The sequence below is a fragment of the Mytilus galloprovincialis genome, chromosome 14 (assembly GCF_965363235.1).
Source record: "Mytilus galloprovincialis chromosome 14, xbMytGall1.hap1.1, whole genome shotgun sequence".
In the NCBI taxonomy this organism is placed as follows: domain Eukaryota; kingdom Metazoa; phylum Mollusca; class Bivalvia; order Mytilida; family Mytilidae; genus Mytilus; species Mytilus galloprovincialis.
Window position 1 is genome coordinate 32,415,077 of NC_134851.1, and position 18,698 is coordinate 32,433,774.

Genomic DNA, 18,698 nt, shown 5'->3' on the forward strand with positions numbered 1-18,698 from the left:
GATGATCATGTGGTTTGATAGTTCCCAATGAGACAAATATATCCACCAGAGCCGAAAGCTCGAGGATGATGATATCTACCGTTATTATAGGTAACCGTACGGTCTTCAGCAATACGAAAACACATAATTAGATATAAAAGGTTCTTGCATGACAAAATGTTAGTTTCTGAGCAAAAGTTGTAAATCGAAGCAATCAAAGTAAATGTTAATGAACAATACAAAAATCTACACATATACAACATACAACTCAACAGAAGTCGTAGTGGAAAATCAAATTAAAAAAAAATGTTCTGACAACTGATGGACAATATAGGTACGAAATTTAAGCTAGATGCGTGCATACTTAAATTCAACACAAATTGAGTTTACCAAATATATATTTTCTGATTTATGTACCGACCTGCTTGGGAATTTAAATAAGTGAGAGTCATTCCACTTTGTAGACAACAGTTTTTGTTTTATTAAGTCATCTATATCAGATAATTTAGCAATGTCAGGGTATGGAGGTTCATATTTGCTGATTAGACTAAGAGTGAAATCTGAACTGGAGCTACATGTAGAAGGCGTCAAATCGGACGTAGCTGTCACTGCTTCACCTAAGTCAGTCTGGCTCTCATCCATTACAACTGTTTCTTCATTTTCGTCACTTTCCGGGATTTGATTTGATACCTTCGGCGTTTCATTTTGACTTTCTGGAGATTCACTTTCTCTTATTTTCTTAAACATTTCGTCTATAGTTCATTTTTTTTATTTTGGGTTTTTCTTTGGGTTCTGACATTTTTCACAACTGAATTCAATTACCGGTAAATGTCTGACTCGATCTCTATAGTTAAAAATTAAATACGGTTAACTTAGTTACTGTCTGCACATAAATTATTCTTTCAAACTTCTTCAATCAGCAACAATAATCAGGATATACTAGATATTTATATACAGTGTCGTTTGACACGATGATTAAAGAGTTGTGATGACTTCGCGTGCATCTCGAAAGGGGTGGGGATGGAATCTAAAACTTAGATTATTAAGGCCGTGAAGAGTAAAACAAGGTTTAAAATGAAAAAAAATTGCGTTGTCAATTTTTTCGACTTTTTTTTTTTTTTGAAAAAATAATGTGTAGGCACGTGCCTATAGTGCCTAACGGCAGCTACGCCCCTGCATTAGATACCGAAGTACTTTTTATCTTGTACAACGCGTTTAAGAGTACCATTGATCATCTAGTATCCGATTACAGATCAGTAACTTGCATGTTTCGCCAATTGTTCCGAATGTAATTCCAAATGAGTTTTTGGCATATATTCTACTATATAAAACTAAGGAGGTATGGTATGCTTGAAAAAGTGACAACTATCGATCAGAGTCAAGATAATGTAATGTTAGCCATGGCGTTGTTAGTTTATGTTCGATCTCTGAGTTTGACTGTCCCTCTGGTATCTTTCGGTCCTCTTTTATAGATATATAATATAAACTATGATACGTTACCTGTAATTCAGTAGTTGTCGTTTGTTTATATGTTACATATCTGTTTTTCGTTCATTTTTTTAACATAAATAAGGCCGTTAGTTTTCTTGTTTGAATTGTTTTACATTGTCATTTCGGGGCCTTTTATAGCTTACTATGCGGTATGGACTTTGCTCATTGCTGAAGACGGTACGGTGACCTATGGTTGTTATTTTCAGTGTCATTTTTGTCTCTTGTGGAGAGTTATCTCATTGGGAGTCATACCACATCTTTTTTTTTTTTATTGTAACCTGTATTTTTCGAAGAACATAGTACAACAAACCACACACATTGTTTAATTAAATGTTTAGAATCAGGGACTATTGATACTATACTATTATATTAATTATGTATCAAATAGGCCTAATTTACTTTCAATGGTATTTTCAAAATCAGTGTAGGTGTGACCGGCTTTTTGTTATATCAAATTAGAAAATAAAATCGTTTTTGTATATATAATTATTTATTTGTAAACAGACTCCTTGAGGGTCATCCACATATACCTGTAAAATAATAAAGATAAATTAGTTTTCAATAACTTTTAAGTTGAGTATTTACTTATTGAGTAGAGCAGTCTTGTACATGTGAATCTGCCCACACCGAACATAATCTTTTTTAAGTCCCGAAAAGGTTCGGTTTAGCCAAGTTTCACTGTACACGTTGACAAAATTGAAGCTATGCCCCAAAAAATATCATTGCAGAATAAATAATTATTTCATCTATAATAAGATGTAAATTATATAACTTTACCACTGGCGGATCCAGAAATTTTCATAAGAGGGGCCCACTGACTGCCTAAGAGGGGGCCGCTCCAGTCACGCTTCAGTGATTCCCTATATAAGCAACCAATTTTTTTCCAAAAAAGGAGGGGTCCGGGCACCCCTAAATACGCCTCTGTTTACAATGACCAAAAAGAAATATTTTTCAGAAATGTACGGCTAGCGTCGATTTAAGTGTTTGGTTCGTGTGAATTTTTAAGTAGCACTTGAATAGTCTCTGTAATAAACAGGTTTAAAACACACAATTTGTTTATAATTCAAAACACATATTTGTCCTGCTTTCAAAATAGCAAGGTTTTGACCATACAATATTCGTCACAATTCAACCGATTCCATACCTCCATCTTACGAATAGATTAGGAGAAGCAGAGTGACCCGAGTTTTGCCGATTTGGCAATACAAATTAAACAAATTATTCATGTAATGATGATGAGGAAATGAAGTAATACGTACCAAATATTTACTAAATTCAATCTATATCTCTAATTAGTGTTGTTGTTGTTGTTGAACAAAATCAAAAAGAGGAACAGAAGTCCAACTGAAAAAGATAAACACATAGTTAAGTGTATACAGTAAAAACATAACTCAGGGTGTACGGACACAATTTAATGAAAAGTAAATTTTGATTCGATATAATATTACGAAAAATGAAATACTGAAATTTCTTTTGAAGTCAATTTTAAATATTCAAATAGTATTGAAGATTACTATTCATAATGTGGTATAAATAAAAAAAAGAAGATGTGGCATGATTGCCTATGAGACTACTCTCCACAAGAGTCCAAATGAAACAGAAACTAAGTTAACATCAATAGGTCACAGTACGGCCTTCAACAATAAGCAAAGCCCATACCACATAGTCAGTGTGATTGTTAATGAGACAACTGATCACCAGGGACCAAATGACAGAGATGGAAGTTCAGTAAACAAAGTTATTAGTACTTACAAAGTCCAAGTCCTCCATTTCCGCCGAGAATACCGCCATCCATACCGCCGAGTCCGGCCATACCGCCCATACCGGCTCCACCAGCAAATGGAGATGCGACTGGGATTGGTTGAGGAACGAACTGAACAATTTCGTCAACATATCCTCCCTTTTTACCGTATCCAGAGTATCCCTTTTTACTGTATCCAGAGTATCCCTTTTTACCGTAACCAGAATGTCCACCATAACCGGAGTATCCTTGTTGGCCGTAACCAGAATTTCCACCGCCGTAACCTGAGTATCCCTTGGAGCCGTAACCAGAGTATCCCTTTTGTCCGTATCCTGAATAACCGCCATATCCACCCATGCTTCCACCATATCCTCCGATGCCACCGTAACTTCCGGAGTATCCACCGACTCCACCACCATAGCTTCCGGAATATCCGGAGCCTCCGTAATAATCATCAGCAATTGTCATGCCACAAAGGCAGACCAAGATAGCAACAGTTGTGATGGCAAGTTTCATTCTAAAACAAAGAAAATAATCATTTAAATCAAAATTCATATTCAAATTTAGAATTTATAGAATCATGTATCACCAGCTTACTATAATGTATCATTTTATATTGTATCTGAATATATCTACGAATATACTTGGGATTATTCAGGATCATATTTTTTTTTAAAATTTAATTGTTTTACGCGCGCGTCATTTTAAGGAAGAAATGATATATACAAAAAAGAAATGTAAATAAAAGAAACAAGCACACTTCTTATTCCACAAAAAGTTATTAAAAAAGCGCAACTGAAAAAAAATCAGATTTCAATAAGTAATAAACTTTTGACTATGAATTTTGTAATCTAACAGAACTCTACTTGTATTAATAAAATATTAAAGAAGAAGACTAAAATTTAAAAAAAAGTATTCGGAAAATGAAAAAGAAAACCCAACACGAATCTTAATCCACATCTACGAATATACTTGGGATTATTCAGAATCATATTTTTTTTTAAATTTAATTATTTTACGCGCGCGTTATTTTAAGGAAGAAATGATATATAAAAAAAGAAATGTAAATAAAAGAAACAAGCACACTTCTTATTCCACAAAAAGTTATTAAAAAAGCGCAACTGAAAAAAAAATCAGATTTCAATAAGTAATAAACTTTTGACTATGAATTTTGTAATCTAACCAATCTATACTTGTATTAATAAAACATTAAAGAAGAAGACTAAAATTAAAAAAAAAAATATTCGGAAAATGAAAAAGAAAACCCAACACGAATCTTAATCCACAAAAGTTATTAAAAAAATTTCAACAGAAAACATACAATAATAAACTATTGACTAGGTTATGTTTTTCTAATAGATCAACATGTACCAGTAAAACTTTTTTTTTGGCCAATAAAACTGAAGAAAGAGTTAATACTTTACCTGACTTCGTGCTTGTGTTAAAACAGGAGTGATTCTACTATTAAATGTTCAAACTTTTATACCTAAACTAAAGCTTCCTGTTAGTTCTGATTATGTATATCATTACAATTTATATGTAATTCTAAAATACATGTCGGCACGGGAAAGTTTGATTTGGACACATGTTATGAATGGAAGTAATATTATCTAATACTGAGTACACTTATTTTTTTACACAATTTTCAGTATATTGGAACACCTTTTTATAATGTTGAAATGTGAAAGAAACACCATGCATCTCTTACTTATTCAACCCATTAAATTTACTTTTATTTTTTAGAGAATAGTTATAAGACGTTAGAGATACAGATATGTTTGTCACTTTACAAATTTTCATGATTGACAATATATTTGTACGCACTATAAAAACCTTATTGTCTTAGGTTCATAAATAGGATTTGGTTAAACATATAACGACATTTTGAATGCATCTAAATATTCATTGTTAAAATGTATCTTTTTTTCAAATTTAATGTATTATAATACAATACAAAGCACTTGATATAAAACAACATTTCGTCTCTTCAATCTCATGAATCTAGTTAGAATATTACAACGAAGTTAATATTTACTAAGTTTGTTTTGTCCCTTTTGATTTTTTTACATTAATTGTCAGAATGTGCACAAGAGAAAGGTATTTGTTCATTTATTTGATTATTGTTACTATTCATCATAAAAAAAATGTATTTTTCAAGGAAAACAAATAATCCGTCCTTGAAAAATAAAATACATGTATATAATCATAACTTTGGCAACATTTTCCCCCCATGAAACTTGTAATTTTCTCGTGCTGATTTAGTAGACATTACTTTGTAGTATTTCCCGTTAATGTCTTTATTGACCATATTGAAATCAAACACATGTATGTCATTTTAAATTTTGAAGTAATTGACATTTTTGCCGGCGGCTTAAAAAAATAATTTGAAAACACTTGTACTACATTTTTTTTACAAATTTACTCTTAACACACCGAAATTTTACTATCACTATTAACAATTACTGAAAACAATACATATGCATTTAAAAAAGAACTAATTGAATGCACCCCCTCCCTCATTTCGAAAATAATGAAAACTGTATGAAAAAAGCAGAATCAAAGAGCATTGAAAATTCAAAAGGAGAGATGTAGCCCTATATGATATATATGAATACACTTTAATTTTCATTTTACATCTACAGAAGTGGCTCTAGTGATAAATTAGTAAATTGTTTTGAATTCGATCTCAGAAACCTTCCAAAGAAAGGTGTTCCGAATCGTCTCTTCAACTTTTCCCAAGTCTAGGTGGCCGAGTGGTCTAGAGCGCTAGACACAGTGTAGGTGGTGTAGCATCAAGAATTATTCTTCAGTGACAAGTGCCGTAATATATAAATAGGTATTAGACCGTTGGTTTTCCCGTTTGAATGGTGTCACACTGGTAATTTTGGGACCCTTTATAGCTTGCTGTTCGGTGTGAACTAAGTCTCCGTATTGAAAACCGTACCTTGACCTATAATGGTTTACTTTTATAAATTGTTATCTGGACGAAGAGTTGTTCCATTGGCACTAATACCACATCTTTCTATATAAAGAGACGAAGACCATGATATCGCTCTATTCAATACATTTCTCCAATCATATTCATCCTGTACATATATATATATACATGTATATCTTAATTGTAAACCTCCTTTTATTGTGGACTCGTTGTAGCTCACGTACTTGTCTCGAGTGCGGTTCTTCACGTCTCGGTCAAATAAAAAACTTGAAGATTAGTTTGGCTGCTTCTCTTCTAAGCATGTTGCATTAAGGAGTACAAAAAAAGTCATGTATGTGCAAAGACGGAGTCAGGAAAACGTGTCTGGGTATGGCGACATATCTGTCAGTGGATTGTTTGTTAATTTGTGAAAAAGAAATTCATGTTCAAAATCCGGCATACTGGACCTAAAACTGCACATCCATCATCAATCTTAATTTGAACCATTCATCAGAATGTCCATCTTTTACAGTTGTATATTATTAACGGCTATTGAGAAGTATGCCTCCTAGAACTAAACTGATTTCTTACAAATTGCTACCACAAGACCGAGTGCAGCCGAAAAGCTATATTTCATGTAAGAATTAACAAAAAGCCAACACCAATAAAGATCGAAGTTACTATTAAAAAAAAATTAAGTAATGTCAGTTAATTTTTCTTTAAGATGGTTCAGTTCAAAGCTTTTTTCTCTAAAAGTGTGGGTCTCTTGTCTTTTAAAAGCTTAAATATCACAATACTCTATTGACAACTTACTATACAAGGTCGTTGATTTTGAAGATGATTGTAATTGTTATAAGTTGTTGGAATGCTGCCTCACTAACACGGGTTCATACAAACAAATTCATCGACTCAATATTTATATCACAGTTTAGTGCAATGCCTCTGAACTCATTGGAAATCATATCATATATCCCTACTTCATAATGCTATTTAGAAAAATTTCTTATAAGAATTTGAAAAAAAATATGTATGCCCTTATCTCCGACTATATCATTTGTATATAAAAATAAGAAGACGTTTTATAATTGCCAATGAGAAAACTCTCTATAAGAGACAATAAAACACAAACATCTGTCACCGTACGGTCTACAACCAACAAAGAGCTAAACCAATACCGCATAGTCCGCTATAAAAGTGAAAAGGAAGCCGAAATCCAACAACACTTAACAACAAAAACGATCTTCAAAATCAAATACCTCGTATAGTAAGCTATGCTATAATACCATATATTTGTATTTTATATTGCTGTTCAGAAAATTCTCCCAGGAGGTATTTGAATACAAAAAATGTGTGCTTTTATTTCAGTTTGTATTCTTGAGACCTCCTACCGACATTTGAAAAGATTTTATATAATAAAATTTTGAAGGTCATTTTATATGTTCAAGTTTATATAGATAAGGTATATATATGTACTTGATGTCTGTCATACCGTACAGTCCTGTATCGCTTTATCATGACTTACACAGGCATAGTTGGTTTCTTGTTTGTTTTAAATGTATACACAGTGGTTGGTAAGTTCTCCATACTTTGGATTACTTTCATGTATTACTATAATATTAAACTTTAATAATATATTATATTTATATTACAATATATTAAATTATCGGTAACTTTTGGCATTTCAATATAAAGTTTTATGTGTTAAAACTTTTAACCGTAATTTTTGATAATAGAAGCATTGTCTATTCTCAGATGTATCAAGCATGTCCTCAGAATGTTTAACATCATGCTTTGTAATAGAAAGAAAAAATATTGCAAAATCTTAAATACTAGTACTCCTTTTCAATTTTTGACAGTCTTGTTGAGAATATCAACGCACTTTTTTTTATTTACTATATATATGCTAAAATAAAAGTTAGACTTTCTGTATTTTCTATTGCTTTCAGTGTCGGCGACAAATTCTACAAATTGTGTTGATGCCACGTTTATAAATTGCAATGATAGCCATGTCTGTCACGATGACAACTTAAAGACATATTGCCCTTTAACCTGTGGACTTTGTAGTAAGTATTTATGACTGGACAATCTAAACATAGAGGTACACGTTCATTGTATATGTTTTATGTAGTTGTATTTGTTTCACTAACATAGCCAGTTTTGATAAGTTGATTAACGTGCGTTTGGCGCAAATATAAAATTTCAAACCTGGTATCTATATGATGAGTTTTTTCATATTAAACATTAGTTGATATCAAAAAGAAGATTTGCAAATTTTAAACTTTTTTATGATTGCCAATCAGACAACTCTCACCAAGAGAGCAAAATGACACAGAAACTGACAATTACAGGTCGACGTACGATCTTCAACAAAGCTCATAGAGCATAATCAACTATAAAAGTTTGAAAACTATTACAAAATACATATTATGTTTCGTATGTATGCAAATGGACAACAAATTAAATGTTGATTTTTACGATTTCAGAAAATGCCACATAAACCATAAAAATAATGCAATAACAATTTGAAATTCGCTTTTATAGTATTACGATACCTATATTTCATCACAACCCCCCCCCCCCCCCCCAAAAAAAAACAACAAAAATCGGCGCAAATTTATAAAGTTTATAATAGTATTTGTGTTGACTTGTAGTACCGTTTGACCATATACGTTATTAATTAATCAGTTCTTATTACATTACTTGATAAAGAATGATGTAATTTTTGGTGCTTAAATACCCAAGGAATAGACTTCGAAAACAAGTAATTAAGTATAAATATAAACTGAGGCATGTGTATGAGCACATTCACATGTATATCATTATAAAAAAATACCATCAAAATATCTGAAATAGTTCTGAATAAGTGAATATAAATTTTGAAAAGTAAAATAGTCATCAAATTATTTTAAAAGAATAAAGACACGAAGAACCCATACTTTCAGATATGTTTTGATATCGTTTTAGAACCATGCAAGGACCAGGCTGTCTTTGCCTGCAGTAAGAATGTTTGCTCCTTTCCTGCACTGAAGAAATTTTGTCCTGTGACGTGTTCATCTTGTGGAGAAGGATTGTGTGAGTATATTTATGATAGTAATATATCATGTAACTCTAGATTCTACTGACGAGGAAAGAACAAAAAAAAAAAAAAAAAAAAAAAAAAAAAAAAAACAGTGTAGGCGGTGTTGTCTCGACAACGACAATGCTTTCTGCCAAAGAGCTAATGATCTGTATGCTTTTTTTTAAAAAAAACAGATTTGATTGAGTTAGTTTTATAATTTTCACAAGACTCAGTGTATTTTTTATCTATTAATAAAATTGAGAAAGGAAATGGTGAATATGTCATAGCGACAACCACCCGACCATAGAGCAAACAACAGCCGAAGGCAACCAATGGGTCTTCAATGTAGCGAGGATTCCCGCACCCGTAGGTGTCCTTCAGCTGGCCCCTAAAATATGCATAATAGTACAGTGATAATGGACGTCATACTAAACTCCGAATTATACACAAGAAACTAAAATTTAAAATCATACAAGACTAACAAAGGCCAGAGGCTCCTGACTTGGGACAGGCGCAAAAACTACATTTAGTGTGAACATGGTTTATTTATCAAATTCAAGTTATTAATAAGTAATTTACACAAATTGGCATTTACATATTGACACATTGTCAAATGAATAATCAATAGGATCATGTGGAAAAACACTTTGATATGAACTATTACACATACAACACATTGATATGAACTTTTACACATACAACACTTTGATATGAACTTTTACACATACAACTACCGTACAATAATAATCAAGCATTACAAGTAGATATATAAGGAGATACGGTACTCAGTGCCAAGGAGCAGACAACTCTCGATCCAAGTCACAATTTGTGAAAGAAAAACCATTATAGGTAAAAGTAAGAAGTTCTAAAGTTGCTTTGAGTTATTTCTGTATTGAATAGTTGTTTACTTAATTTGTTGATAATCGACAGCGTTTTCTTTTCAGTGGGATGCACGTACAAGAGTAAACACTATCAGCAAAGTGAACGCTGGGAAGATGGTTGTGATTATAAATGTACATGTTTGAACGCTGAACAGGGACTTTACCGTTGTACCGAAAGGTTTGATTCACGAAATGTTTGAATAACAAATATCAAGGTTAAATAACACATAACACCAATCGGCATCAATCTAACGACTTAAAAAAACCCACCCAACATACATTTATAGAGGTTAGCATAACTTAGGAATACATTACCTTCTTGTACTAGAATTTGCCAAAAAAAAAAAAAAAATCGGAATTGTAGGTCCGCAATGCTTTCCTTCTTCTTACTGTTTTATTTGTTTAAATCGAGCGTCACCGATGAGTCTTTTGAAGACGAAACGCACTTCTGGTGTGCAAATATCAATTCTGGTGTCTATGAAGAGTTTATTTGCATTTTTTTCAAAATAGACACATGTGCATGCGTTTACATAATGTCAAAGTCTAATTAATCCAGAGGATACAAAAGTTGAATCTGAATAAATTAAACAGACATAATCAAAGATCTGCCACCGACACAAAATTCTCCAAGTAACAAATAGGCTCATAAGGGAGCAACCATATAACTTTAAAAAGTGGGGTAATGATTTTTTGTCTCAGACAGAAACAAATTTTGCGAAAGGAGTATTTTTAATAAAAAATTTTCAACGCTATCAATCAAATTTTTTTTCTTTCAAAGTTTAACACTATAAGGTACGAAGAAAATGTGGATTCAGTATAATTTTGTCATCTGCTTGCATGACCACAATATTTGTTTTACGAACCCCCCACCCCCCCTTTTTTGGTTGTTTCCGTAATATTTGACAAAAGATAAACATTGACGAGGTTCCTAATATGAAACGCGCACACATAAAACATAGGGATAAAGATAGAGGTAAAAAGTGCTACTATTCTTTCGTGTGTCTTCAATGTAAAAAAGAAGGTGTGGTATGATTGCCAATGAGACAACTGTTCACAAGAGACCAAAATGACACAGACATTAACAACTATATGTCATCGTACGGCCTTCAACAATAAGCAACGCTCATACCGCATGGTCAGCTATAAAAGGTCCCAAAATGACAAGGTAAAACAATTCAAACAAGAAAACTAACGGTCTTATTTATATAAAAAATGAACCAAAAAACAAATATGTAACACATAAACAAACGACAACCACTAAATTACAGGCTCCTGACTTGGGACAGGCACATACATAAATAATATGGCGGGGTTAAACATGTTAGCGGGATCCCCCTAACCTGGTACAGTGGTATAACAGTACAACATAAGAACGAACTATAAAAATCCGTTGAAAAAGGCTTAACTCATCAGATGGACAAAAATACAAGTGGGCGTAGCCGGTTTCTTGTACATCCCGACAACAAAAAGACAATAGGAACAAATCTGAGAGTTCTGGCAGTTATCTGACAGCTAGTTGAAAGCCACTAACAACTAATAAAAAAAACCATGCATCTAAAACTAAACAATCAATCCGTACACATCCAACATCCAATGGGTTTAGTGTAAAGACGTCATAAACAGTCAGAGAAAAACATGACCTTGTGCAATGCTAAGTGACAGGTATCGACAGATTGTAGATCCATGAATGTGTATATGTATATAACCTACTAGTAATATTTAATTTGCTTTTAATTTACTGATAACAAAATCAATATTTGTACCAATAAAAAACAATACGATCGTCTGATATTTGAATCCTGGTTTCTACATGAATGGACACTATCAGTTGAATCACAGAACAAAAAATATCTGGAGCCCCAAAAATGACTTAGACTGGGTATCAGAGCCAGTGTTATTCACCAATTTAGTTGATGATAAGGAAACTGCCTTTATCTAACAACGCTTACACGTTTAATTTATTCTTCATAAATTTTATGAATTGTTCTTTGCCTTTCTTGAACACAAAGACCACCTCGTTTCGGCGGGGTTCGTGTTGCGCAGTCTTTAAGTTTGATGTCTTAGTAGTGTTCTGTCCCGGTGTTCTGTAGACAATTGTTGGTTTTTCCGCCATTTTGTTTTGTTTATGCCATGTAAATGTCTCTTTTTCGTCGACTTATGGTTTATTCTCTTTATATCTTCTGTTCTGAGACTTTTTAATGTTGAAAATAAGTAGTTTCATAGTTTCTACAGCCCACCCAATCTTTCCTAAATCGTTGCATTTAAACGGAAGTTTCTGTTTTCAAAATATAACAGGTGTGTACATTACCAGAATGTTCCTACAACGTGTAGACTTGTACAAGACCCAGATGATCAATGTTGTAAGATACCAAAATGTGATGTCCAAGTTGTACATCAGAATACAACAGTACAACAAACAGGTAATCACAATTGTTTGACAATACAATCACATGATCGTTAATTATTTTTATAAACAAAATACTCAAATAATGCAAAACACAAAACTAGATTATCAAATAATCAAATAATCATCAGGAAATATTTGGACTAGACTAAGTAATCAAATAGTCACTATAAAACAGTCAAGTAATCAAATAATCAAAAACCACACAAGGAGGGCCAAAGTTATACGCATACTGTTACAATCCTTTATTAGCTGCCCTCTTCTCCAAAATTTTCAAAAAGTGATTTTGTTTATAGCAAATTGGTTTTATGTTTTTATTGATATATCTCTTTTTAATTAAACAAATCATTTATAGAAACGTAATATTCTTCATATAAAAAGATAAAAGTAGGCATGTACTGTTCCTAGTATTGTACACAAAGTCTTGAAAATGTATATCACATGAGCTTGTCAATTTCAAAGTTGGCATACAATAAAAAGATTATTAGAATAATATTTTTGATTTTTTTTCGTAAAGAGTAGCGTGTACTCGAAATGTCATATGATACAATTCATAATGGAAATTGGGAATAAGCCAAAAAGACAATAACCCGACCAAAGAGCAGAAACAGTCGAAGGCTACCAATGGGTCTTCAACACAGGGAGAAAATCCTGCACCGGAGCTGGGCTTCAGCTGGTAGTCCGCTCGAAAAGTAATAAGACAGACAAATGTTCAAAAACCCTATATTGCTATGTTCTATATTCCATTTTTTTTCAAAGGTTGTTTATACAAGGGACAACTTTATTCACAAGGTCAGAAATGGTCTGATGGATGTGTCTACGATTGTGAATGCGTAGATGGACCAACTGGACATTACAGATGTCGAGACAAGTAAGATATCATGTTCTAACTTGTAGTTCTATATTACTAGTACATTGTATCTATGTTACTAAAATAGTTTCATCATTTGATATGTTTACACGATATAGTGTCCTTTGTATTGTTTCTGTCGTAGGGATTGATTAATCGATTGTTTGTGTTTAAACCCACGTTTCAGCACTCTTTGCTATTTCATCATGGTTATGCTGGTCAGTTGGTTTTGGGGGGAAAGTCAGAGTGACCAAAGTAAAGCAACGAATTTCGGTAGGAAAACTGAAAATCCTAGTCAATTAAGATTGGAGCCGAGCGCACCTGTCACATGCGGAATGCGATCTCAAAGCCTCAGTGATGTCAGGCTAGTGATACAGTTGTTCGGCTTTTTACACGAGAATTAAAGATGGATGATTACAGACATAATAAAAAGAAATCTAGGGTAAAACAAAAGGGTTTAAAGCGCAGTTATATGAAAGAAACTGTTTAACGGTAAATCTAATAGGACAATCGTTACTCAGTTAATGCTGTTATATATTACAATTTGTCCAGAAGTACAATTGTTTAATGTTAATATTGTGGACTCCTTTATTCGACGGATACCAATTATCGTTGATTTCATGGGTACAACTGAAACACGAATTTAAATTTCAAGGAATAACAAATTATCTATATGTTAACAAAACCATGGAATCAAATATCAACGAAAAGGCAAGTCTTCCTGAATCAACGAAAATTAGAACCAACGAAAAATTAGGAATCCACAGTATGTTATATCTTCTTCCTAGACACTATTTTTTTACTGTTTTTTGTTGTAGGTGTCCAACATACACACAAGTACCTCAGAATTGTCCTTTGGTGAAAACAGCAGACGGATGTTGCTATAAGCCAAACTGCTAGGATATAAACGTTTACATTAAAATCATGCAACAACAACACGTACCTGTTTTGTGTACTGATTTTATTAAACACATATTATTTGTTCACAAAATACATGTTTTGAATCAAAACTACAACCATTGACCATCTTGTTATAACATACAAAGTAATAGCATATTAATCATACCTGGCGAAAAGTGCTAGTGTAATAGCAATAATGTGTCGCCTGACAATTGTCAAACTTCTTTTTTAGACGCATATGTTTCTTTCGCACCGTCTTACGCTCTTTTTATATCACAACTCATCTGCTATATTTATATAAAAAAGCTGTGGTATGATTGCCAATGAGACAACTCTCCACAAGAGACATAAATGACACAGAAATTACAACTATAGGTCACCGTACGGCCATCAATAATGACTAAAGCCCATACCGCATAGTCAGCTATAAAAGGCCCCGAAATGACAATGTAAAACAACTCAAACGAGAAAACTAACGGCCTAATACATGTACAAAAAAATGAACGAAAGACAAATATGTAACAAACAAACAAACGACAACCACTGAATTACAGGCTCCTGACTTGGGACAGTCACACACTAACAGAATGTGGCGGGATTAAACATGTAAGCGGGATCCCTGTTTCTTGGGTGACGTTTTGGATTTCAATAGCTGTAAACTATGTACGTCTGTTAAATTATTAAGTCGGGGATGTCGTTAACACTAATAGTTGAAACCTTACTTAATTCTTCCATAAATTTGGTTTGGAAATTCTTCATTTACCTGTTAAACACTATAGTCCAACGGAATGGCACCTCCTAATCTATGGTGAAGATCTTTACCTAGCCAGGAAATTTAGATCTATCCGGGTAAAATTCATCAATTGTTTAAAACCATACTTTTCCTAGATGTTAGCAACTCCACACTATAATTAGATCTTTGATTAATGTTTTATTTGCATAAAATTAGATTTTGTTATCGGTAATGAAAACCATACTAAATTGTATTAGATATGTTACACATATGCACATGCATAATACTACAATCTTTCGATACCTATATAACACGAAGTCATGTTTACTCAGACTGTTAATGATGTCTTTATACTAAATCCGTTGGATGCGTACTGCTTTATATATAACTTTAAGATGCATGATTGTTTTGGTAGTTGTTAATGGCTTTTAAATGGCTGCCAGTATCTGCGATTACTCTCAGATCAGTACGTTTAGTCTTATTGTCTTATTAGTTGACTTGACCGATGAATTGTTTGTTAACACTTTAGACAGCATTCATTATCCATGCCTAATTTAACCTAAATGTATGTGATATTTTTTCATTATACATGTTTTATTCAATGTTTAATTAATCCGTTATATTCTAGATCTTTCATTTTATTCAGCATAAATGGACATACTATTCTAAGCTGGAAAATATTAAACAATGAACAAAACCAATTTTACTCTTTTTTTAAATAAACAGGTGTACACGTATGTACATGATATCCATATTTAAATCGTCAAGTATTTGCTTAATTTGTGACTTAATTTTACAGTAAATACAAAAGATACGCCACCAAACTCAATGTTTCCAATTATCAAAAAACTAAATTATCATTTATATACGACAACAGATAAGCATCGACAAGGGTCCTGACATCGACAATCACATACAAAAAAAAAAAAAAAAACGACGGGGATGCAAATTGATGCAACAATAGTTTACCAAAACCTTTTGGAATAGTGGTTCTTCCAAGTTTCTCCAATGTACTTCAATTTCATATTTTATTTGTCTTTTGACTTTTTTATTTGAGCGAAACGTATGTCTTGCGAACTTTTATAATTCAGGTTTCTATGCCGAGTTTATACTAATTTATAATTTCGGTAATCGGTTGATGAGACATAACAAATGTATTACAATTATTTTGTACAATGTGTTCTGGGGTTATTCTGTTACACTTCTGTCCTCATATTGGAAGAAGATTTGACTCCCACTCACATGTTTAACCCCAACATATTTAGTTTGTGTCGGTCCCAATTCAGGAGCCTTAAACTTAGTAGTTATCGTACATGAATGTTGTTGTATACACTATTTGTTTTTGGTTATTGTTTTGTTCATAAATCAGGCCCTACATTTTCTAATTGCTTTAACTGTCTCTTATCTGGGCTTATCACCTTTGGTAGCTTTCTATGCGGTTTGGGTTTTGCTCGTTAGAGAAGGTCTTAGGATTACCTATTTATAGCTGCTAACTTCTACGCTGTTTTGGGGTCTTTGGTTGAAAGTTGTATAATTAGCAAACATAACACATATTTCTATTTTTTTATATAATTTCAAGATAAAAAAAAAGAAAAGCAACTGATAAAAAATGGATTGAGCTAAGGGTAACGTAAGCCTCAACTTGTGTCAAAAAATGTTTTCATTTACTTATCGATAATGTAACGAATACCTAAGCAGAAGTTTATTATTTTCTGTTCTGTTCTTCATAATTAAAACTTAAAAGTCTTAGGCATGACAATCAGAAGCAATATGGCTCAAATATAATGTTTAGTTTGGGTAATAACAAGAGCTCCACAATTCATTTGAAGCCCGCTGTCTGCGTATAAAGAGCCCAAACCCCAATTATCGGAGCTAAAAGTCATATCAATGAAATTAAAATCCGTATCAAAAGTCAAGAGTACTTATTGAAGAGTTTGGAGCCCCCCAAAAAGACATTAGAAAGGTTATCAGAGACAGTGTTATCCACTTATTTCGTTAATGATAAGAAGAACTCACTTATCAGTAATCTTGACAATTTAGTCATTCTTAATTTTCAGGAACGGTTTTATTTTCCAATCAAGAACACCTGAGCGAACATCGTTTTCGATTTTGGCGGGGTTTCTCAATCTTTTGTTTCTTAAAAAAGTGTTTTGTAAACTGTTTCCACATGTGTTCCAGTTTTTCGCAGTAATTCGTTTCTGAGCATGGTCTTTTCTTTTTTATCTTTGGTTATGTTCTCTTGATATAGGAAGATGAGGTGTGAGTGCCAATGAGACAACTCTCCATCCAAATAACAATTTAAAAAAAAAAATAAACCATTATATAGGTCAATGTACGGCCTTCAACACGGAGTCTTGGCTCACACTGAACAACAAGCTATAAAGGGCCCCAAAATTACTAGTGTAAAACCATTCAAGTATGAATTATATATTATATGTATAGATATATGTTTGAATAATGTTTATTTCATATTAAACATAGCATCGGCGTTGTCGTGCCACTATCCACTTTACAAGTGTTTGGTATTTATTACCCTTTTATTGCTTGTCTATTCAAACATTTGATTAGAGAGTGTTTATATATACTTGGTACCCGTATTGGTTTTATGTCTACATTGACGGGTGTTCAACTCACTATTTTTTTATTTATTAAAATGTCCTGTACCAATGACATTGGTCGTTATAATAATATTCCTAGAGAAACCGTTTGTGTGAATGCTGTTTAATGTATGTTATTCAAGATGAATACCATTTTGTCTTGTTTGTCCAGCTCATAGATCTGTACGAACACAATTTTTCCCAAAATGGTGTTGTTCTTTGCCTAATAATCGTAAAGTAGTAAATTTACTTCAAGCTTCAAGTAAGTCTATTATGATAAAATTATGTAATTATGTAAAATAATAACATTAACGGTACCAATTTTTCTGCACCAGATGCGCATTTCGACAATACATGTCTGTTCAGTGATGCTCGTGGCCAAAATATTTGAAATCCAAAGCTTATATAAAAGATGAAGAGCTATAATCCAAAAGGTAAAAAAAGTATAGCCAAATCCGTGAAAGGAATCAGAGCTTTGCATGAGGGAGATACATTTCTTAATTTATAATAATTTCTAATCTTTTGTAACAGTCACTTTTAATAACACAAACACTCCATATTTTCATGCCAGTACCGAAGTACTGGCTACTGGGCTGGTGATACCCTCGGGGACTAACAGTCCACCAGCAGAGGCATCACCCCAGTGGTAGTTATAACATTAACGGTACCAATTTTCCTTCTCCAGATGCGCATTTCCACAATACATGTCTCTTCAGTGATACTCATGGCCAAAGCATTTGAAATCCAAAGCTGCATAGCATATTAGATCTATATATAGTCTCCTAGCTTTATATGTCATTGTATTATACTACTGTTCTCTGTTGTCTATTCATATTTTATATTATGTAACATATATCGTTAATTTTGCCCTAGCATGTATATGTAAATGGTTTAGTGATTAAGTGATTTATAGTGATTAAGATGATAACACAATGTTGACTACTGTACCCCTATTTTTGACATTTTTACCTATTGTGTCTGTTTGTTTTGTTCACGCATCGGTGACAGTATAATGTAATTTGATGCGACTGTCATATAAGTGAGAGGTTTAGCTAGCTATAAAACCAGGTTCAATCCACCGCTTTCTACATTAGAAAATGCCTGTACCAAGTCAGGAATATGACAGTTGTTATCCATTCGTTTGATG

At 32.8% G+C, this 18,698-nt stretch overlaps 2 protein-coding genes across 2 annotated transcripts; one reads left to right on the forward strand and one right to left on the reverse strand.

The window, feature by feature from the left end:
- Nucleotides 1–1,941: 1,941 nt before the first annotated feature.
- Nucleotides 1,942–4,720, reverse strand: LOC143059838 (uncharacterized). The gene is made up of 4 exons (XM_076233408.1): nucleotides 4,636–4,720; nucleotides 3,223–3,728; nucleotides 2,730–2,814; nucleotides 1,942–2,000 (listed from the first exon to the last, which is right to left on the reverse strand). The coding sequence occupies exons 2-3, from the start codon at nucleotides 3,725–3,727 to the stop codon at nucleotides 2,759–2,761; spliced, it is 561 nt and encodes a 186-aa protein (XP_076089523.1). The 5' UTR covers nucleotide 3,728; nucleotides 4,636–4,720; the 3' UTR covers nucleotides 1,942–2,000; nucleotides 2,730–2,758.
- Nucleotides 4,721–7,594: 2,874 nt separating this feature from the next.
- On the forward strand, nucleotides 7,595–14,259 carry LOC143058309 (uncharacterized). The gene is made up of 7 exons (XM_076231785.1): nucleotides 7,595–7,699; nucleotides 8,075–8,191; nucleotides 9,093–9,200; nucleotides 10,131–10,245; nucleotides 12,363–12,487; nucleotides 13,231–13,342; nucleotides 14,140–14,259. The coding sequence occupies exons 1-7, from the start codon at nucleotides 7,642–7,644 to the stop codon at nucleotides 14,219–14,221; spliced, it is 717 nt and encodes a 238-aa protein (XP_076087900.1). The 5' UTR covers nucleotides 7,595–7,641; the 3' UTR covers nucleotides 14,222–14,259.
- The last annotated feature ends 4,439 nt before the right edge of the window (nucleotides 14,260–18,698 follow it).